This window comes from Castor canadensis, chromosome 14, assembly GCF_047511655.1.
Source record: "Castor canadensis chromosome 14, mCasCan1.hap1v2, whole genome shotgun sequence".
In the NCBI taxonomy this organism is placed as follows: domain Eukaryota; kingdom Metazoa; phylum Chordata; class Mammalia; order Rodentia; family Castoridae; genus Castor; species Castor canadensis.
In genome coordinates, this window is record NC_133399.1 from 107,729,686 (window position 1) to 107,748,918 (window position 19,233).

General features: G+C 44.4%; 1 protein-coding gene across 6 annotated transcripts in view; it reads left to right on the forward strand.

Annotated features, from left to right (window-relative positions):
- Positions 1-19,233, forward strand: part of Msra (methionine sulfoxide reductase A) — a 319,535-nt gene that overhangs the window by 146,416 nt on the left and 153,886 nt on the right. For 4 of the 6 annotated variants that reach the window (XM_074055267.1, XM_074055268.1, XM_074055270.1 and 1 more), the window contains exon 3: positions 6,731-6,850. The exons of the other annotated variants lie outside the window; for them this stretch is intronic. In XM_074055267.1, the coding sequence (XP_073911368.1) occupies positions 6,731-6,850 (120 nt within the window). The remainder of the gene's footprint in view (positions 1-6,730; positions 6,851-19,233) is intronic. 6 annotated transcript variants of the gene reach the window in all.

Sequence of the window (19,233 nt, forward strand, 5' to 3'; positions counted from 1 at the left end):
GACAGCCATTAGAACTAATAAGAGACTTCTCAAAGTTTTCTCACTGTAAGAAGAGTATACTAAAATCAATGATGCTTTTCTACTTCAGCAGGAACCAATAAGGAAATGTAATCTACAAAATGCTATTTGTAACAGCAACACAAATCAGGGGATATGTAGAACTATATCTAATAAAACGTATCAGACCTTTGTGGAGAAATTTATATCTTGGCATTAAATCCTGGGAAGATTTGGACAAGTGGAGAGTGATATTATGTTCATTGACAGAAGACTCAATATTATTAATGACAAAATATTTTCAAATTAATCTATAAATTCAAAGTAATTCTAGTCAAAATCTTAAATGGGTATTCTTATGGAACTTGACAAGCTGATATTAAACTAAATTTGAAATAGTAATGGGCCAAGAATAGCAAAGAAATTTTTGAAGAAGAATAAGATAAGAAGAGTTACTCAGATATTGACTCATTAAACCAAAGCGGTTACAACCCCTGGTCTTTTTATAAATCTGTTTCAACCATAATGTTCTCCACTCCAGCTATGATCTTAGAGCTAACTGTAATCTTCTCTTTCTCTCAAACCCTGCTTCTCATCTGTCAGGAAATCTTTCTGGCTGTGTCTTCAAAATACATCCAGAGTCTGCTCATGGTTCCTGACTTCCTCTGCCACCACTGGTCTCCACGGCCACAGTTTTCTAATCATTCCCAACATTTTTGGCTGGTCCACAAAGGGCAGCCAAAGAAATGCTTGTAAAACAGAAGTTATATCATCCCCTCTTCTGCCTGGCACTCAGCAATGGCTGACCATTTTACTCAGAGTAAAATACAGAGTCCTTATGCCATGGTACAAGGCTGTACCAACTCTGGTTTACCTGGTCTGGGCCTACTTCTTTGCCCTGTTCACTCCACTCAAGCCACACTGGCTTCCTTCCTGCCCTTCAGCACAGCAGACACATTGCTGATATCTTTATAAAACTGTTTTTCTGCCCTTTACTCAGATATCTGAGTGGGTGACCGCCTTGCTGCCTCGGACTTTGAAGTCGTCATCTCTTTGGGGCCCACCCTGACACCATGTTGAAAATTTCTCCCTCCAGTCACTCCTGATCTCTTTGATCCTGCTTTATTTTCCTTACTTTTTATAGTTCTTTTTGCTTTCTTTGTTGCTACATCACCTACCTATTTATTTTTAGTGTTTCTTATCTGTTTTTCTGACTAAAGTATATGCCCCCCAAAAGGGTAGAATCTTGTCTGTTTTGTTCATTCATGTATACCAAGTGCCTAGAGTACATCTTGGCTTATAGCAGGTACTATAGGAATATTTGTTGAATAAATGAATAAAAAACAGTACTGGTGCAGGAAGAAACAAATGAATGGAACATAATAGAGATCCCAGAAATAGGACCACTCATTTTTCTTTTTTTTCTTTTTATTTTTTTATTATTCATATGTGCATGCAATGCTTGGGTCATTTCTCCCCCCTGCCCCCACCCCCTCCCTTATCACCCACTCTACCCCCTCCCTCTCCCCCCAACCTCCTCGATACCCAGCAGAAACTATTTTGCCCTTATTTCTAATTTTGTTGTAGAGAGAGTATAAGCAATAATAGGAAGGAACAAGGGTTTTTGCTAGTTGAGATAAGGATAGCTATACAGGGCATTGACTCACATTGATTTCCTGTGCGTGTGTGTTACCTTCTATGTTAATTCTTTTTGATCTAACCTTTTCTCTAGTTCCTGGTCCCCTTTTCCTATTGGCCTCAGTTGCTTTAAGGTATCTGCTTTAGTTTCTCTGCATTAAGGGCAACAAATGCTAGCTAGTTTTTTAGGTGTCTTACCTATCCTCACCCCTTCCTTGTGTGCTCTCACTTTTATCTTGTGATCAAAGTTCAATCCCCTTGTTGTGTTTGCCCTTGATCTAATGTCCGAATATGAGGGAGAACATACGATTTTTGGTCTTTTGGGCCAGGCTAACCTCACTCAGAATGATGTTCTCCAATTCCATCCATTTACCAGCGAATGATAACATTTCGTTTTTCTTCATGGATGCGTAAAATTCCATTGTGTATAAATACCACATTATCTTAATCCACTCGTCAGTAGTGGGGCATCTTGGCTGTTTCCATAACTTGGCTATTGTGAATAGTGCTGCAATAAACATGGGTGTGCAGGTGCCTCTGGAGTAACCTGTGAACAGGACCACTCATAATGATGTATGGTAAAGGTGACATTACAGAGAAGTGGGGAAAGAGTGGGTTATTTAATAAAAAAAAAATTTACTTGGGACACTTGACTTTCCCTACAGAAAAAATCAGTAACTTGAATGCCTACCTCCCACCGTATCTGGACTTACTTCCAGATAGGCTAGCAACTAAAATGAAGAATAAGACTTTAAAAACTTCTAAAAACAAAGGATATCATCTTTATAAACTCTAAGTCTGGAAGGAGTTATAATGCAAGATACAAAAAGCACCTACAATAAGGGAAAAGATAGATTCAATCCAATTAAAATTTAAAACATGTGTTTGACAGTAGACATAACTAAAGGTAAAGGAAAAATCAGACACAAGATGATACCTGCAAACATATAATTGCAAAAATTAGAATTCAGAACACATTACAAATTACAACAAATAAACAAGAAAAATATAATAACCTCTATAAAAATAGACAAAGGTCAATAGACAAAGAATAATTTACAAAAGAGCAAACACACAATAAACAATGTGGAAAGATGCTCAACCTTACTGGTAATTAGGCAAGCAAATACCAAAATCATAATAAGATTCCACTTTTAACCTATCCAAATGGCAAATAACTGGTAACAACAGCTGTTTTCAAGGTTGTGGCACAACACAGATCTCTATGGGACATTTGCTATGGGACAATTGCACCTGACCAGCTCCATCCATCTGTCACTGTACACAAGGAGCCCAGAGTCCCTAGGCAACAGCTGTAGAATGCAATTCAACAGGTCATGCTCATGTCCCCTGATGGAAGTGCATCCTTTTGGGGACCAGGAACTCCAACCCTATAAGGCCAAGAGTTGAGTGGACAGGAAGAACAAAGCTACCAGATGGGTGACTGGGAATGATGGCAGATGGAGCCAATCTTGTTTCCACCTCTTGCTTCCCAAGCACATGTGTTCTTCTTTTGGGAACAAGATGTGTGACTATCTTTGGGGCCTTGGATTGAGTGCATATTCCATGTCCTAAAGGCTGGCAGCCCTCCTGGAGTTCTGCCTCTGAATGGGTGCTGCAGCTGTGAGCAGTGAGGACGAGTCAATGCTTCTTCAGGCTACACAGCAGCTTCTGGATGCTGTGCAGTAGAATAAAATGGTAGTGGCACAGGCCACTGCTGCATCTCCTGGGCTGTGAAGTGAATCATCTGGTTTGACTGGATCGCATGTGGGACAGTCATTGGATGACACTCAGAAGGCAGGAAAGTCAACCGCATTCCAGGAACATGTCTGTTACTGTGAGACCATGTCACTGACTCTTTCAGCATGGATGTGGTTCCATGTTACGCCCTTGCTACTTTGTGGTTCCCCAAGGAACGGTGCTATATGAGGTGTTTAAGGGCAGTCTCTGTTACTGGCAGATGGGTGTGGAGTGGTGGCAGCAGCTAAATGAGACTTGATGAGCGAGAGTTCATGCTCTTGGGCCCATTTAAACTTTCTGTTTCTGCCACGGTGGCCACTTTGTTCCTGTGTCCATCATTGCCAGTTCTGAGGTGACCGATGAAAGAGTTTGGCTGATATCCATTGGCTGGTCAGTGGCCTCTACTTTGTTGAAGCTACAAAGTCGCACCGCTTTCATGGTAGATGCCCTCTGGATGGCATTAGCACATGGTACAGGATTTCATACCCCCTCTCCTCTGACCATCTCGGTTTCCCTGTTCCTGATCGTCCAGTCTTTTGTTTTGTCTCTGGGCCTGACTCGTTGACCAAGCCACTTGCTCATGAGTCATTTGTGGTCTAAACATGGGCTGCTTCTTCTACTTGAGGTAGAAAACTGGTCCCCTGCCTGAAGGTCCCCTGTTGGGAGGATTTTCCCTTCACTGTCTTTCACAGTCACTCTGGAGTGATAGCTTCATGTGTCTCAGTAAGCATATTTACTAGCAAGAAGCAATTCACTTGTAAACAGGAACATGGTACAGCTGTGTGTGGCCCAAACAAGGCAAATGCTTGTGATCCTTTTTCCTCCTCTCCCCTCTCTCCCTCCCTCCCCCTCCTCCTTTCCTCAGCCCTTCTTTCCTTTTTGCCCCAGCTGGCATTGAACTTTGATCTCTACCTCCCAAGTACCTGGGGTTACATGCATGGGCTACCACACCTGGCCTGGATTTTTGCTGTCTTGAAAAATGTATATATTTTTCATTTTTAGCATTTTTATTAGCAGGTATTAGTTTATAGGGGGTTTCACTGTGACAGTTCCATATATGCTTACAATGTTCCTCAGTTTGGTTCATCCCCCTCCTATATTTTTCATTTTTAAAGGAATAGGAACCTATTATAGAAATTTTGAAAAATGAACAAAAATATTCTCACCACTGTAATGCAATCATGGCTATAACTTTAGTACATTTCCTTCTAGTCTATTTCAGCTTTATAATAGAAACATGCTTATGTTTATGTTTTTCTTTTTAATTTAGCCTTAGCATTGAATTTCATTATTTTGCTCTATCATGTCTTTAAGCTGTTAACCTATTTTTAGTTGGTAGATTTCTCCTCACAGTTTAGGAAGTGGAATACTTTTGTATAATCTATAGATTTACACATATCATTTTTGGTTATTGTTTTTGCTTTTCTTTTGGTGGTACTGGGATTTGAACTCAGGGCCAGGCACTCTGTCACTTGATCCAGTCCACAAGTTTCTTTTCGGTTATTGTTGTTGCTTTGAATTTTTAAAGTAGAATATTAATGAGCATCAAGAATATCAATGAAGCCAGGCACTGGTGGCTCACGCCTGTCATCCTAGCTACTTGGAAGTCTGAGATCTGGAGCAGTTTGAGGCCAGTCCAGGCAAATAGTCTGAGCAATCCCATCTGCAAAATAACCAGAGCAAAATGAATTGGAGGTGTGGCTCAAGTGGTAGGGCACCTGCTTTGCAAGTGAGAAGGCCTGAGTTCAAACTCCAGTCTCACCAACAAAACTAAAAAGGTATGTCAATGGACTAAGTTTTCGTACAGCTGCCATTAAATATAGCAGATGTAGAGCGTGTGGGAGTGGTAGGCTTACATTAATTTACCGACTCTTCAAACCAAGGGCTCAGTTATGTAGGACTTAGTAAAGCCTCACAGAACCCGAGTGAGGCAGCACTTTTCTGTCTGGAAACAGGCCATAGGCTGGCAGGTTAATGCACATGTTAGACGCTGATGATAGAAAATAGGCTCCTTTATTTGGAGCCCCAAATACAACCCAGCATTTTCAGTGTGCACGGGGCTGTTCTTGGAGGATGGATCTTGATTTTCCTCAGATGGTCAAAGCGATCCATCCAGTAACCCAGGGCGTAAACAAACACAAGTTTAGTTAATTCAATGGAACACAATTTTTGTGAGTTTGTTGTTTTTGTTATTCCTTCCCTACCTCCCACCCCCTCGTAGATTATATTCAATAGTAGAATTCAGAAAAATAGACTTGGGGTGAGCAGTGCTTTATCACGTGCATATTCACAGTGACTTTTAAACAAATGTAAAGTTGAACACATCTGAAATGTTCATTGTAAATACTGCATCGATCTATGGTGACTTTGGAAGTTTTCCCATTCGAATAAATAATGCAGTGATACATTTCTTTCTTAAAATGTTTTTTAAAATGTTGACCATAAGCTGAGTGAGCTAGCTCACACCTGTAATCCTGGCCACTCAGGAGGCAGTGATCAGGAGGATCATAGTTCAGGGCAGGTCTGGGCCAAGCGTTTTTGAGACCCATCTCAACCAGTGATAGGCACACACCTGTCATCCCAGCTATGCAGGAAGCCTAAACAGGAGGATCGTGATCCAGCCTGGCCCCTGCATAAATGTGAGACCCTATTAAAAAGACAACTAAAGTAAAAAGGGCCGAGGGCATGGACCAAATGGTAGAGCCCCTGCCTTGCAAGCTGAAGACCCCAAATTCAAACCCAAGTGCCAAAAAAAAAAAAAAAAAAGAGTAAGACCAAGAAGCTGATAATTAGATACATTTCTACTAATTGAAATTATGAATTGAATATGAAAATATCCATAAAATAGTTATCCTTTTATTATTGGAAAAGTTGTGGATTTGCGAATTCCACTAAAGTCTAGGCTTTCTGCATTTTGTGCAGTGAAGACAAAGAGACATACTATGTAAACGATCTTTTTTTCTCTTGGCAGTACCAGGGTTTGAACTTAGGCCTCACGCTTGCTAGGCAGGCTCTTTACCACGTGAGCCACTCTGCCAGCCCTTTTTTGTGTTGGATATTTTCAAGATAGGATCTCTAAATCTATTTGCCTGGGCTGGCCTCGAACTGCAATCCTCCTTATCTCTGCCACCTGAGCAGTTCGGATTACAGGTGTGAGCCATTGGCACCCAGCTCCAATGCAAATAATCTTAAAATTATTTTTAAATGCGAAAAATTCTCTTTGCAAGACTAAACCATTAGTCACTTTTGATTACTGGATGATAGGAGCAACTTCTTCCTAGCTAACAGGCACTGTACGGTGCAGTGTCCGTCTTGTCTTGGACGAGTGACCTAGGGTTTCTTATGTTTCTTGCAGGAATGGGCTGCTTCTGGGGGGCTGAGAGGAAGTTCTGGACCTTGAGAGGAGTGTATTCCACTCAAGTGGGCTTCTCAGGAGGATACACGGTCAACCCTACTTACAAGGAAGTCTGCTCAGGTAGGAAGAATTCGCTCTGTCATATTACTGAGACAAACAAGGGAGGGCTTGTCCCTGCTGGTGGGTGACAAGAGCTTTAAAATGGATATACATTTTTAAGCTAATTTCCTCAGTTTTTTTTTAAACAATTTCTATAAATACACCTGTTTGTCTCTCACTTTATATTTTTAGAAGAAAATGAACTTCCGGTGGAAGGTATTGTTTAGCTTTGGTTGGGGAACCACCACCCTAATGGTCATGTTTTTAGCTTACGCAGCATGGAAGGCTGGGCTCATCTTGGTGGTTCTTCTGCTGGTCTCACATGGACTGGTTCAGGTGGCTATAGTCACCTGGTGGGATGCCCTGGGGCCAGCTGGTCTCAGATGTCCTCCTTCCCTCATAGGTCTGGCAGTTGGCGTTAAATGGGGATGTCAGACATACTGGCTGGGGCTAATTCCCGGGGTCATGGATGAAGAACCAGGAGCAGCAAGAGAGAATGAGCCCTGTTCTCTGTACATGCCAGTTTTACTGTTGTCCCACTGGCCAAAGCAAGTGACATGGTCTAGCCCAGAGACAGTATGGGAGTACTGTCCTCTGTAGGGGTACAGGGACCCAGAGGGGTGTGAAGAGCTCAGGGCCACCACTGGCAATCTCACTGGGCCCAACATTTCATGCAGCAGGTGTGCTTTCTGGAGGGAAACTCGTGGCAAGCTGTGCTACAAGGCAGGGATCAGCCAATGACTGCCCCAGGCCAAAGCCTGCTCTTTGCCTGGTCTAAAAGTAAAGTTTTTTTGAAACACAGCCATGCCCATTTTTTGTTTTGTTTTTACATATCTTCTGTGAATATTTTTATGTCCTAACAGTGCTATATGGGTTGTAAAACCTGAAATATTTATTATCTGGCTTCTTATAGAAAGAAATGCTCTGACTGCTGTTCCAGGCAGAGGAAAGGCAAATCTTAACTCAAATACCAGATTCCTGTCTGGACTGGTTTCTGGTCTTCAAGAGTTTCCTTACTTTCCTGCCAGCTCAGATAGCATTTAAGACTTAATTCTTAACAGAGTATTTTGTTCACCATCTTAAGAGGTCTTGTTAGGGAGGGTCTACGAGACCCATAACTACATTGACACAAATGGTAGCTCAAACTATGTAAACAGTTTTGTCTTTTTAAAATAAAGACTTGAGGGCCAGGCATGGCGGTACACATCTGTAATCCCTACACTTGGAAGCTGAGGCAGGAGGATCTTGAGTTTGAGACCAGCCTGGGTTCTATAGAGAGTTCCAGTCTAGCCTGAGCCACATGGCAAGACCTTGTCTCAAAAAACTCAAAAAAGCCGGGCACCAGTGGCTCACTTCTGTAATCCTAGCTACTGAGGCAGAGATCAGGAGGATCACAGTTCAAAGCCAGCCTGGGAAAATAGTGCCTGAGACCCTATCTCAAAAAATACCCCACACGAAAGGGGATAGTATACTGCCCAAACCAAAAAAATTAAAAATTAAAAACAAGGCTTGATGGACTGGTGGAGTGGCTCAAGCAGTAAAAGCGCCTGCCTAGCAAGCATGAGGCCCTGAGTTCAAACCCCAGTGCCACACAAAAAAAAGTAACACCCCCAAAAGCAAGGTTTGAGGGGGCGTTATTTGTGCTCAGTTCTCTGACAGCATTAGGAATTCTGGGGGCGGCAGGAGGAGAATGAACAATGAGCATGTTGATTTGTTGCTATAATATGAATTCTGATTTTGAAATAAAACTTCACGGTGTAGCAGTTAAGGTGTTTAAAAAAAATCTGAGTTCTTGATTTTCTTATAGAGAAGGGCTGAAATACTCTGGTTTAGGGAGTGCAGAATATCAAATAAATACTTTAATGGTTAATACATATTTTTTGCTTCTGTTTTAAAGTGAAACAAATGCTTACGCAGAGCTCTAAACAGAGCGAGTCAGATGAACCCTGGAGCTTGCCCAGGTGTGTCCTCTTGAGTCTCAGGAGTGGAAAGGAGCCGATTCCTTCCCGTAGCTCCAGACTTGGCTTAGTGGCCTATGAGAAAAAGGTTGTCAGAAGCCCTCCAGCTGTCTGCTGCTCATACTGTCATCCTCATCCCACAAAATGGCAATAGCCAGTCAGAATATTATGATTGCAGGCTTGCCCAGACCCTTTCCCATCCTTCTTTACTTAATAAAAGCAACATGGTAATTGCCACGCGTTGACTGCAGAAGAAACACTTTCTGTCTTTGCTTTTTCCCCGAAGTCCCACAAGGCATGTCCACGTTTGTCTTTTACAGGCGTGCTGAGGCTCAGGCAGCATAAGTAACAGCCAGGGTGACATGTAGCTGGAATTCCTACCCCATGGCTCTCAGCTCAAAGCTTATGCCATTGACCATGGTGTAGATCTCCCAAGTGCCTCTGCAGCCCAGCTCTCTTCCTGGACCATTCACACTTCCTTCCTTCAAGTCACACATTCTCTTTCAGGTCTGTCCCTCTACTACACTTTTAAATATATTGGTGTGCTTTTAAGTGACCAAGGAATTTGTTTCATCTTTCTGATGTTAAGATGGAAAGAGGACCAAACCTTTAAGATACAGTTGGTGCAGATAGCTGGTGCCAGAGGTCTATAGCAATGGGTGAAGACGGAAACCATGGGGTTGGTGAAGAACTCTGTTCCATCCCAACACTCCTGCTAACTTGGTGGTAGCCCAGGAAAGAGTGGTTGTCATGGAAACTGCTTCCTGCCTAGAAAGAGATAGTTATTGGGTCTAACCCAGACACAGAAGGAAATAATTTCTTTCTCTGGGATTTTTTTTGTTGTTATTCTGATCACAAAAGGGGAAAACAAAAAGGCAGAAAGAGACTGTGATAGGAAGGTCCATGGGGCACAGGAGTGGTAGAGGCCTCAGATCCCCAGGAAGAGTGGGAAGGGAGACAAATAAGGTCCCCAGCTAGAGGAATTATGGTAACTAATCAATGAAAGGCTTGTGACAGAAGGAAGGGGTGGGGGAGACAGAGCAGGTCACACCTGTCCAAAGCCCCTTGTCCTTCAGGCCTTGCTGTGCACATCGCCCCAGAGGGTCCAACGGGATAGAAGAACAAAGCAAACCACCCAGGCTGTGTGCGCTGGAGTTTCTTGTGAGAGAAATATGACTCTAGACCCTCCCCTTTGCATCCATCTCAGAATTCCTTACTTGTTTGAGTTAAGTTTGACAAACTTTGATCACAGTCCATGAATATTTTGTAAGGGTTTTTATTTATTGACTTTGATTTTTTTCATGAAAAGACACTAAGGGCCTGAATTGGGTACAAACTCCTTCTCTCCTGTGGTAGTACATTTGAGCTTAAGGCACTGTTTTTGGTTCTTGGGGCAGGTGCCAGAATTATAGGAAAGGCACAGGGCTCACTGGCCACTGCTCCCTCAATGTCTTGTGTGACAAGAAAAGTCAGCATTTCCGCAAGCCTTGTCTCCACAGAGATCTGTGGCCACAGCTTCTGAAGGGGATGCGTGAACAAGCAAGTGTGTGTGTGTGTGTGAGTGTGAGTGTGAGTGAGTGCAAGAGCTGTGTGTCCACAGAAGATGTGTCTTCATGTCTACATGGCATTTCTAGGTGGAGGTTGAAAGCCAGAGACTTTGAAATCTGAGCCAGAGTTGTAAACAGGTGCATAGAAAAGATATGCTCCTGATAACAGTTAGGAGCTGTGACCCCAGCAGTGACACACAAGTAGAGCTGACCATGGCATCTGAGCTTATAAAAGAGATCTCCAATGGGGCGATGGCATGTCAGTCCATCTCTGTCCACTGCATGCGGCTTGAGCCTGCTGATCTAGAAGGTACGGGGTGCTGGCGGGTCTTTAAGCACTTGAAATAAGGTGGCCAATTGTGGAGAAGGACAAGAAAGACTCATACTGAAGCAGAGCGGACAGAGGCAGGTGCCTGGGAGAGAGATGGGTTCTCATGTCTGCAGCTTCAGAGGCCCTGACTGTGTAAGAGGAAATGTGGCCTTAGCAGGGGGGTGGCCGGCCAGTGAGCCCAGAGCAGGGAGATCCTGGTGGAACCCTCTTGGGTGTTCCCCTGTGGAGATTATTTACAGGAAGAAAATACATGAGACTAAATGAGTCAGGCAGGTAGTTGTAATGCTCATTTCAAATTTGACAAAGTGACACTCTGAGATTTATGTCTCAGTCTATTGTGAGTTTAGTCTGCCTGGGTCATTCTCTCCAAATTGATTGGAATTGAGTGATGGAAATGAAATTGAAGCCTGCAAAGCTGAGAGGCAGACCTGCATGATTTCCCAAAGGTTGTGATTGCCTCCTCATGTTTCCCAGGAGACTTCCTGTTCCTCACATGTGACTAATTTCATTTAAACCCCTCTGAGAGCCCCCCGCCCTTAATCAGGCACCTCTCCTTGGATGTGTGGTGGCATTGCTCACAGCCAGTAGATCTCTTTCTGGTCAGTGTTTCTGTCACATTCTTGTCTGCCTTCAACAGATGTGCTGAGAAGTGATTTAATGGGAGGCAGAGATCGGGAGGATTGCAGTTCAAAGCCAGCCCAGGCACAAAGTTAGTGAGAAACCCCATCTCAATAAACAGACCAGACATGGTAGATCATGTTCAGTAATACCAGCTACATGGGAGGGATAGGAAGGAGAATCACAGTAAAAGGATGGCCCTGGGCAAAAGTATGAGACCCTATCTGAAAAATAACTAAACCAACAAAGGGCTGGGGACATGGCTCAAGTGGTAGAGCACTTGCCTAGTGAGTGTGAGGCCCTGAGTTCAAACCCTAGTACAACCAAAAAAAAAGGGATTGAAGACTGAAAGTCTTTAGTGGCCACCACTCTGTCCCCAAAACCATTTGCAAGGATTCAGTCATTTGTGTTCCCCACTGGTGCAGTGTCCGCCTAGCACTGGAGAACCCAGACTTGGAGTAGGCTGTCTAGCTGTGAGGAGTCTCCCCTCCACAGAAGCATTCCTGAATAAATTCTGTATGCCACCTATTGGAAATGTCCCGTATGTAAGATGACACCGAGGACTAGGGAAATCTCGCTCATGAAGTGAGGTTGAATAACCCTAGTCCCTGCCTTCCAGAATTCTTTTCTTTGTGGTCAAATGAAAGCTTGATCTTTTCCATTAGTTTTAAGGAGTGGTGCTGGCCCTACTTTTCTCATCACACACGCACACACACGCACGCACACGCACACACATGCGTACACACCCCCTCTCCAACAGTTGTTATGCAAACCAACTGATTCCCTGTCATGCTGTAGCTTTACCACACTGATTCTAGAAGTAATTGAGCTATTCAGCGTCCTGAATGCCCTGATAGGGAATTATTCTTACATTTTTATAATAATGACTGTACAGATGAAAATATGAAAAGACATTCTGTGATGGAAAGCCGTCTGGGTTAATTTCAGTACATTAGCCTAATACACAGCTACCCCATCGCTGGCAAGAAAACCCAAGATGTTCATTCACTGGCTAATATCTTTTTGAATTTTGCTTACAGATGTTCAGAACAATTCCATGTTTATTAGTCTATTCAAGAGCTTTTAGAAAACTGCACAGCAACTGGCACTGAAACTAGAAGCGTGAAAGGGACCAACAAATTTTCCCCCTCGTGGGACTCACACAGTCACCCAGACAATCTGAGATCCGGACACTGTTCATTGACAGACTACTCCTGGGGTTTGTCAGGCAATCTGTCCCACAGAGGCCCCCAGCCCGAGCCTGGGCCTGGGAGGAGCAGAGCCCGGGGGTCCTTGGTGACTTCCCAGTGGTGTGGATGCACAGGACTTCTCCCCACAACCTCCCAGCCTCAGTTTCCTCTTGTGTAGGAGCCATGCTATTTTACAAAGGCAGCATAGTTGCATTTGGGTTCTTATTTAAAAATAAAATTATTTCAAATTGGAAGTATTCTAGGAATCTGGGGCACACGATTTCTACCACCCTTGTCCTTGGCTACATGACGCATGGTTTGGCAGGCCAGGCTCAGCCTGGAACCCGTGTTCTTCTCATCCTTTTCTGGGTTCTTCCCAGGTCAGACCCACCAGACTGTGTCATTATTTCCTTGATGCTCAGGTCTAGGCATGGAATAACCATTTCCCCATTAGTATGAAGCAGTCAGTGTGCCCTTTTAGTTGGCTGGGATTTCTGAAGTGTTTGGGTGGAGGCGCGTGTCTGTGTATCTTATGTGAAATTAATGGCCCCCTTTCCTCTTCAAAGGAGGGATGTGCTCTGCTATTAGCAGGTCTTATCAGGCAGTGGAGAACTCCTGCTCAATTCCTCACAGACTACATTAACTCTCTTTTCAGTGCATAGTCAGTCTTATTGTACTCACTTCAATGTCAGTCAAATAAATTACTAAGTTATTGACATATGCTTGAAAATGCAAGAATCCTGATGTTCAGTTCCTGCTACAAGTAATTTGATCACTTTTTGTTCCTCTTACTTGAAACATAGAATTGAGCCTTGAACTTGCAGCAGGCAGAATAAACCTGCTTCTCTCTCTCAAACCGACAGGAAGAAAGGAGGCCCTGAGGCCAGGGACCCTTGACTCACAGACACACAAGCACAGCTCCCCATCCCACCCATCCCTGCCCCATGTACACAGCTATTAGTTTTATTAGTTTACTGAATGGAGCTGTGACCTATAGAGCAAGCACAGGCAATTGGGGAAGCTGCTGGGTTTATCTTTTCTTCTTGACAAATTCTCCCCCACCCAAAGGACTGACAGCCACAGCCCTGGAGCATAGGTTATGGGGCTGTCACAGCCGTTCAGGCTCCTAGCACAGTGGTTTTCAAACTGAGTGACCCCAGAAACACCAGGCTCCAGAAATCTGCTGATGGGGTTCCACCAGCAATGAAGTATTTGCCCTAATAACAAGGACTGCAGTTGCTTTTACCTACATTGTATGTTGGAGTCCTGATTTGACGCTCACAGAGATGACTCTGTTTGTTGAAGAAACCAAAGCCAAGGAGAGGTCATTCGAGAGAAAGATTGGAGTGAAAGAAAGGAGTGAAAGTTTGCTTGCCTCCTGGGCCATGGTGGTGTTGAACCTTAACAGAATTTAAATGCTCGTGTTAATTCTGCCCCTTTAGGTGAGGCTGGCAACCAGGGACTCGAAGTAGTGGTGGCCTTTGGGTTTGTAATGTTACCGGTTCAGATGGTCACCACATTTGTCAATTAGTCCTTGCTCAGCATCTCTCTAGGCTGGATTGTTCCACCCAAAATTGAAGACAGCAGTCTCTCTGATCTGTGGGGGTTATGTTCCAAGACCCCTGTGGATACCCCAAACTGCGGGTGGTACCGAGCCCCACCTGTACTAGGCTTTTCCTTATATACCTATGAAATAGTCAAATTTATAAATTAGGCACAGCAAGAGATTAACCATGATAACTAAAAATAAAATAGAATAATTACAACAATTTACTGTTGTAAAGTTACGTGACTGTACTCTCTCTGTCTCTGAAACCAGGGACAAGAGGGGACGGCTGAATTGGGTTTCCCAGTAGCTAGTTCGTGTGACTGGTGGTGTCCTAGGCCCTTCTGCTGCAGCTGGGAGCAGAGCTGAGGCCTGACAATGACAAGAGCTTGCAGGAAGCTCTGGACTTGGGAATGAGAAGGAAGTCATTAGACAAGGGAGTGGTGTCTTCATTTTCTCTCTCACTCTTTCAAAGCTTCTGCAAATGGGATGCCAGCACTTCTTGGGGTGATTCCTGTACCAATCAGGGCCTGAACACCTGTCCCAAAGACTCTCTCCCACATCTTCAGTTTTCAGTACTCAAGTCCACATTCACTTGAGATTGCTGAATTCAGAGCATGTCCTTGTCATTACACTTGTCCCTTGTCCATGGACTCTGATATTACAACCGTGGAGGGCTCTTCCACAGCCTCCACACGGAAGCACGTGGTCTCTCTTACTCACGTAGGTATGGAACCACTGTGCCAGAAGGTTTCAGAGTCCCCCAGATTAAAATGAAATTCACCTGCTTGACCTGTACACTTTGCTAGAAATACTTAGAGTTTGCCCAAATATTTAAACTCATCTTAGCTATTAGGAAGGAAGAGGATTTCCCCATAGCTTCAAAGATCCGGAGGCTGGCCAACACCAAACGTGAGGCACCAGGTCACCACTGTCCCTGGATGACACGAGGAAGCTTCGCTGCCTTTCCTCCCTCCTCGGGTCGGTGGGCCAGTGTTGATCCTTTGTCAGTTAAGGGCAAGGGGTGAATGAATTGTGGTTTATGGATTCTCTGAAGAGCACAGCGTGTGCTATGCATTCTTCATATGACCTTGACATTTTAATATTCTCTGGTTTGTTTGGCTGGTCAACCTGCCTCTCTCCTTGAACAACTTAAATTACTGCTGGGGGACAGGTGTGGTGGTCAAGGGTCAACAGACTGATAGTCCCTGAGGAGTTAAGTGTGTCAATATTTCAGCATATCTGTTGGTAAATTTCAAATAGGCTATTCAAATGAGGGTGATCCCAGTGGAAAGAAAGAATAACGAAAGCGCCCTTTTACCCTTGCAGCACTAGAAACAGGCTATGCTCTTATCCTCCCAGGATTATAGTCTCAGGCCTTAGAAGGGAGGTGAAGAGGAATTTGCCCTGGCAAGCAGTTCTTAAAATGCAATTTCAAAAGTTATTCATGACTGTGTCTACACTGAGATTTTCGCATCACATATGAGAAAATAATCTTAGGGAGAGGGGAGAACTTCTCCAGAAATTTTATGCAATTGGCTGAGTCTTAATTACTTCCTAATGACTAGTGATTTTTACAGCCTTAGAATAAGGTTTTTTTTTTTCTCTAAGTTACATTAAAATAAATATCTGTGTCAATGACTACCCCATCTGCAGATCACAGCAAGAGGGTCTCACATGAGGTACCCAGGCAGGAGCAGAGAGGCTCCTCAGCTGGCAAATAAGGTGACCTAGTAAATCCCAGCCTCTGAGATTTTAAATAAAGCTGTTAATTTCTTTTAGAATTTTGGTCTGTGAAACATGGCCGGTGGTTGGAGTCATTTATATGGTTCTGGTCTAGAGAAACGTGGGATTTCTTTTTCCTTTGTTGAAGGTGCTTAGAGTTCACACGTCTCCATGAGTTTTTAAACTTTTGTCAAGCATTACAATCTTAAAAATTTTTGCACACATCCTGGTATGTGTGCAATGAGGACTGTGTGGTCCTCATTATTCCAGCCTCGAGGTGCCTCTTGGGAACCCTCAGGGAGCTTGCTCTACAGAGCAGCTGAGGCCCAGGACACCTGCCCTCCAGACTGAAATGCAGGGAGACAGGAGGCCTTCCACGGCTCCTCACACAGCACCTCTGACTGGGTCTGAGCACCAGATCCTATTGGACAGTCACAGGACCATCAGGGAAGCCATGCAGAGAGAAAATGCTAGAAGGCCATCTTCTTAGAGCTGTGCCCAGCCTCTGGAGCTGCCCACAGAGCAGACAATTCCCAAAACATGCAGATCTCAGTGACTTGTACCCTGTCCAAGTTCAACCTCCTTCTAGACCTTGCTGTGTTTATTTTCTACCCCTCAGCCCTGGGGATAAGAACCTGTGAGCCACTGTAACACCAATGCCACTGTCACCAGACCTGCCTTGCTCTGGAAAAGTGGGTTGACAAAAAGTCATAGGTGCCTGAACTTGAATGTCTTTCTGCCAAAGGGGAAAAAAAAAAATCTGTCACCTTGTTTAAGGCTTGTGAGGTTGTATTAGATAGCCTAAAAATACTCCAGGGAAAATCACCTGTCTACTTCCAATAGAGGTTATAAAAATGGCAAAGCCACATGCTGGAGTCTGAGGTTACAGGGATGATGTATGGGGAATTTAGGTTTTCTTTTTTCAATAAAGTTTTAAATGAATAAACTTTTATTTTTGCAGCACTTGTAAGTTCACAGCAAAACCGAGCACAAAATAGAGGTCCTATGTATCTCCTGCTCCCCCCAACACACACCTGCAAGCACCCCATTATCACATCCTGCCCATAGGGCTGCACGTGTTACCGTGTCACCGTGTCAACGCCTACCCGGACACATCCCAGTCTCCATGAGGCTCGCTCTTGGTGCTGCCCATTCTGTGGGTTTGGGCAGGTGTGGTAATGGTGCATCTCCATGCTATAGCATTGTATGGAATGGTTTCAAGCCCTGGAAAACCTCTGCTCTGCCTGTCACCCAACTCCCCCTGCCCTCGGCAGCTACTGAGTTCATTGCTGTCCTCATGGATGTGCCTTTTTCCAGAATATCATATACTTGGAATCTTCCAGTAGGCAGCCTTTTCAAATTGGCTTCTTTCATTTAGCAATATATATTTAGAGTTCCTTGTGTCTTCTCATGGTTTGAGAACACATTTCTTTTCAGTGCTGAATAATATTCCATTGTCTGAGTGTGGCACAGTGTGTTTATCCATTCCCCTACTGGAAGACATCTTGTTTTCTTCCAAGTTTTGGCAACGGTGAATGAAGCTGCTATAAACACAGGAAGCTGGAGATTAATGCAGGAACTTGGGGAGGGGGCATCCCCGAGACTGGTCAAGGCAGAGTTCCTCCCAAGAGAATTCCATTTGGCTCATGCCAGGCCCTTGGGGATTTAGCCACCAAAGGCCATTTATATTACATTCTGCACTTGAGCTTGGGGGAGGGTCACAGAGGGAACAAGAATTCAGATAGCACCTCTGTGGTAAATCCCCATGAAGGGTCTCTTTCCATTCTCTCAGAGCCCGTGGGGTTCAGTTGGGCAGACGGCTTTCTCTGTCTGCCATTTCTGGAGGCTGAAGCTCCTTGGAGTCCTGGCCTTCACAGGAGGCTCAGAGGCCTCTGTTCGTCCCTGTCCCCTTCCCTGATGGCTGCTGAGGCAGGGTTTGAAGAAACTTCCAGAGCTCTGGAGCTGGCTTTCCTTCTGTGCTTCTTATTCTCACCTGACTTGGCTTCCGCACATGTCTGTCTTTCCTCCTGGCTTCTAAAAGGCTAAAGATGTGTTTTGCCCCGAATGTGAGTTCTGTGGAGCAGGAAAGTCGTGTGCTTTGCTGATGGGCTGGGTTCTCAGCCAGGGGAGGCGAGGCTGGAGCTCAGACAGATGGGCGGTGGTTGGTCGGGGGAGGCTTGGTTTCCCTCAAGGTGACCAGAAGCAGATGGAAGTCATTATTGGACTCCCATGACCCCACTGGGCAGCCTGGAGGTGAGATGACAGGCCTCTCAGCTCTGTGTACAGCAGCGTGGTTAAATGTGGAATGTCCTTTCCCTGAACAATGTGACTTTAGGGACCTTGGTCTCAATGCAGCAGGCAACTTGATACCATCACTGTGTACTCTGCTCTGTTTGTAGCTACACGTCTTTTTCAGGGGTTTTGAATTACTGCATCTCTACAGCCTAGAATTTGAGGACAGTGTTTAGTAAGTACATTGTGGGCTAGTGTGGTGGTGTATGCGTATAATCACAGCTACTTGGGAGGCAGAGGTAGGAGGATCACAGTCTGAGGCCAGCTCAGGCAGAAACATGAGACCCAATCTCAAAAAGAAACTAAAAAAAAAAAAAAAAAAAAGGACTTTTAGCTCAAGTGATAGAGTGCTTGCTAGCAAGTGTGAGGCTCTGAGTTCAATCCCCAGTACTTCTAAAAAAAAAAAAAAGAAAAAGAAAAAAGTTCAATTGTATCTCCATCCTTGGGCTGGCTTCTCAAGGCTGCAATGAGGAGTAGAGTTCTATTTGAAGGAGACTTGGCTCAGTCAGGTCTAAAACTTTGCTCTGGAGTTCAGGATGTAATCTTTCTCTCCAACTGGATTTCTCTTTGTCAGCTATCTCTTCCAGGCAGGTAGGTCAGAGGTTGGAGGTGAGTTTTAAGTTTACCACTCACCCATTCTGATGGCCTTTAAATACAAAATTGGGAAACTAAAAGACTGGTTACTGTTTTTTAGTGCTTCTGCATTAGAATGGGGCCACCATTTGCAGAGGCAAAGTCAGGACAAGGTCAAAACCTCATCCTTGGCTCTCTTCTCTGCATACCTGGTCACTTTCCTTCATCTCACTGTATTAGCATAGCATCAAGCCCTGCAGCAGAATTTTCCACGTGATTCTTCCCAAATGTCTCCCGGTGACTGGAACGATGCTCTCGTAAATACTCAGTGGACACAGGAAGGAAAGAGGGAAGGAGAGTGAAGCAGAAATCTCACACACAGTATGGGGCACAGAAGCAGCTTGCTTCGGACGGGAGAGGAAGTGAGGCCCTGAACACCTGGCCTCTCCAGGAAGTCCTTCCTGGACCATGACTCTGACTATGAATAAATCTCCCATACCAATCTGCGGGTGAACTCCCCTCCCTCTGTGCAAGTTCTGTTTGGAGAGCATCCCAGAAACTCTTTGGCTGCCTTTACCCAGCTTCTGGAGCTCTCTAGAAGGTTCCCATGGTAATTTTGCACTG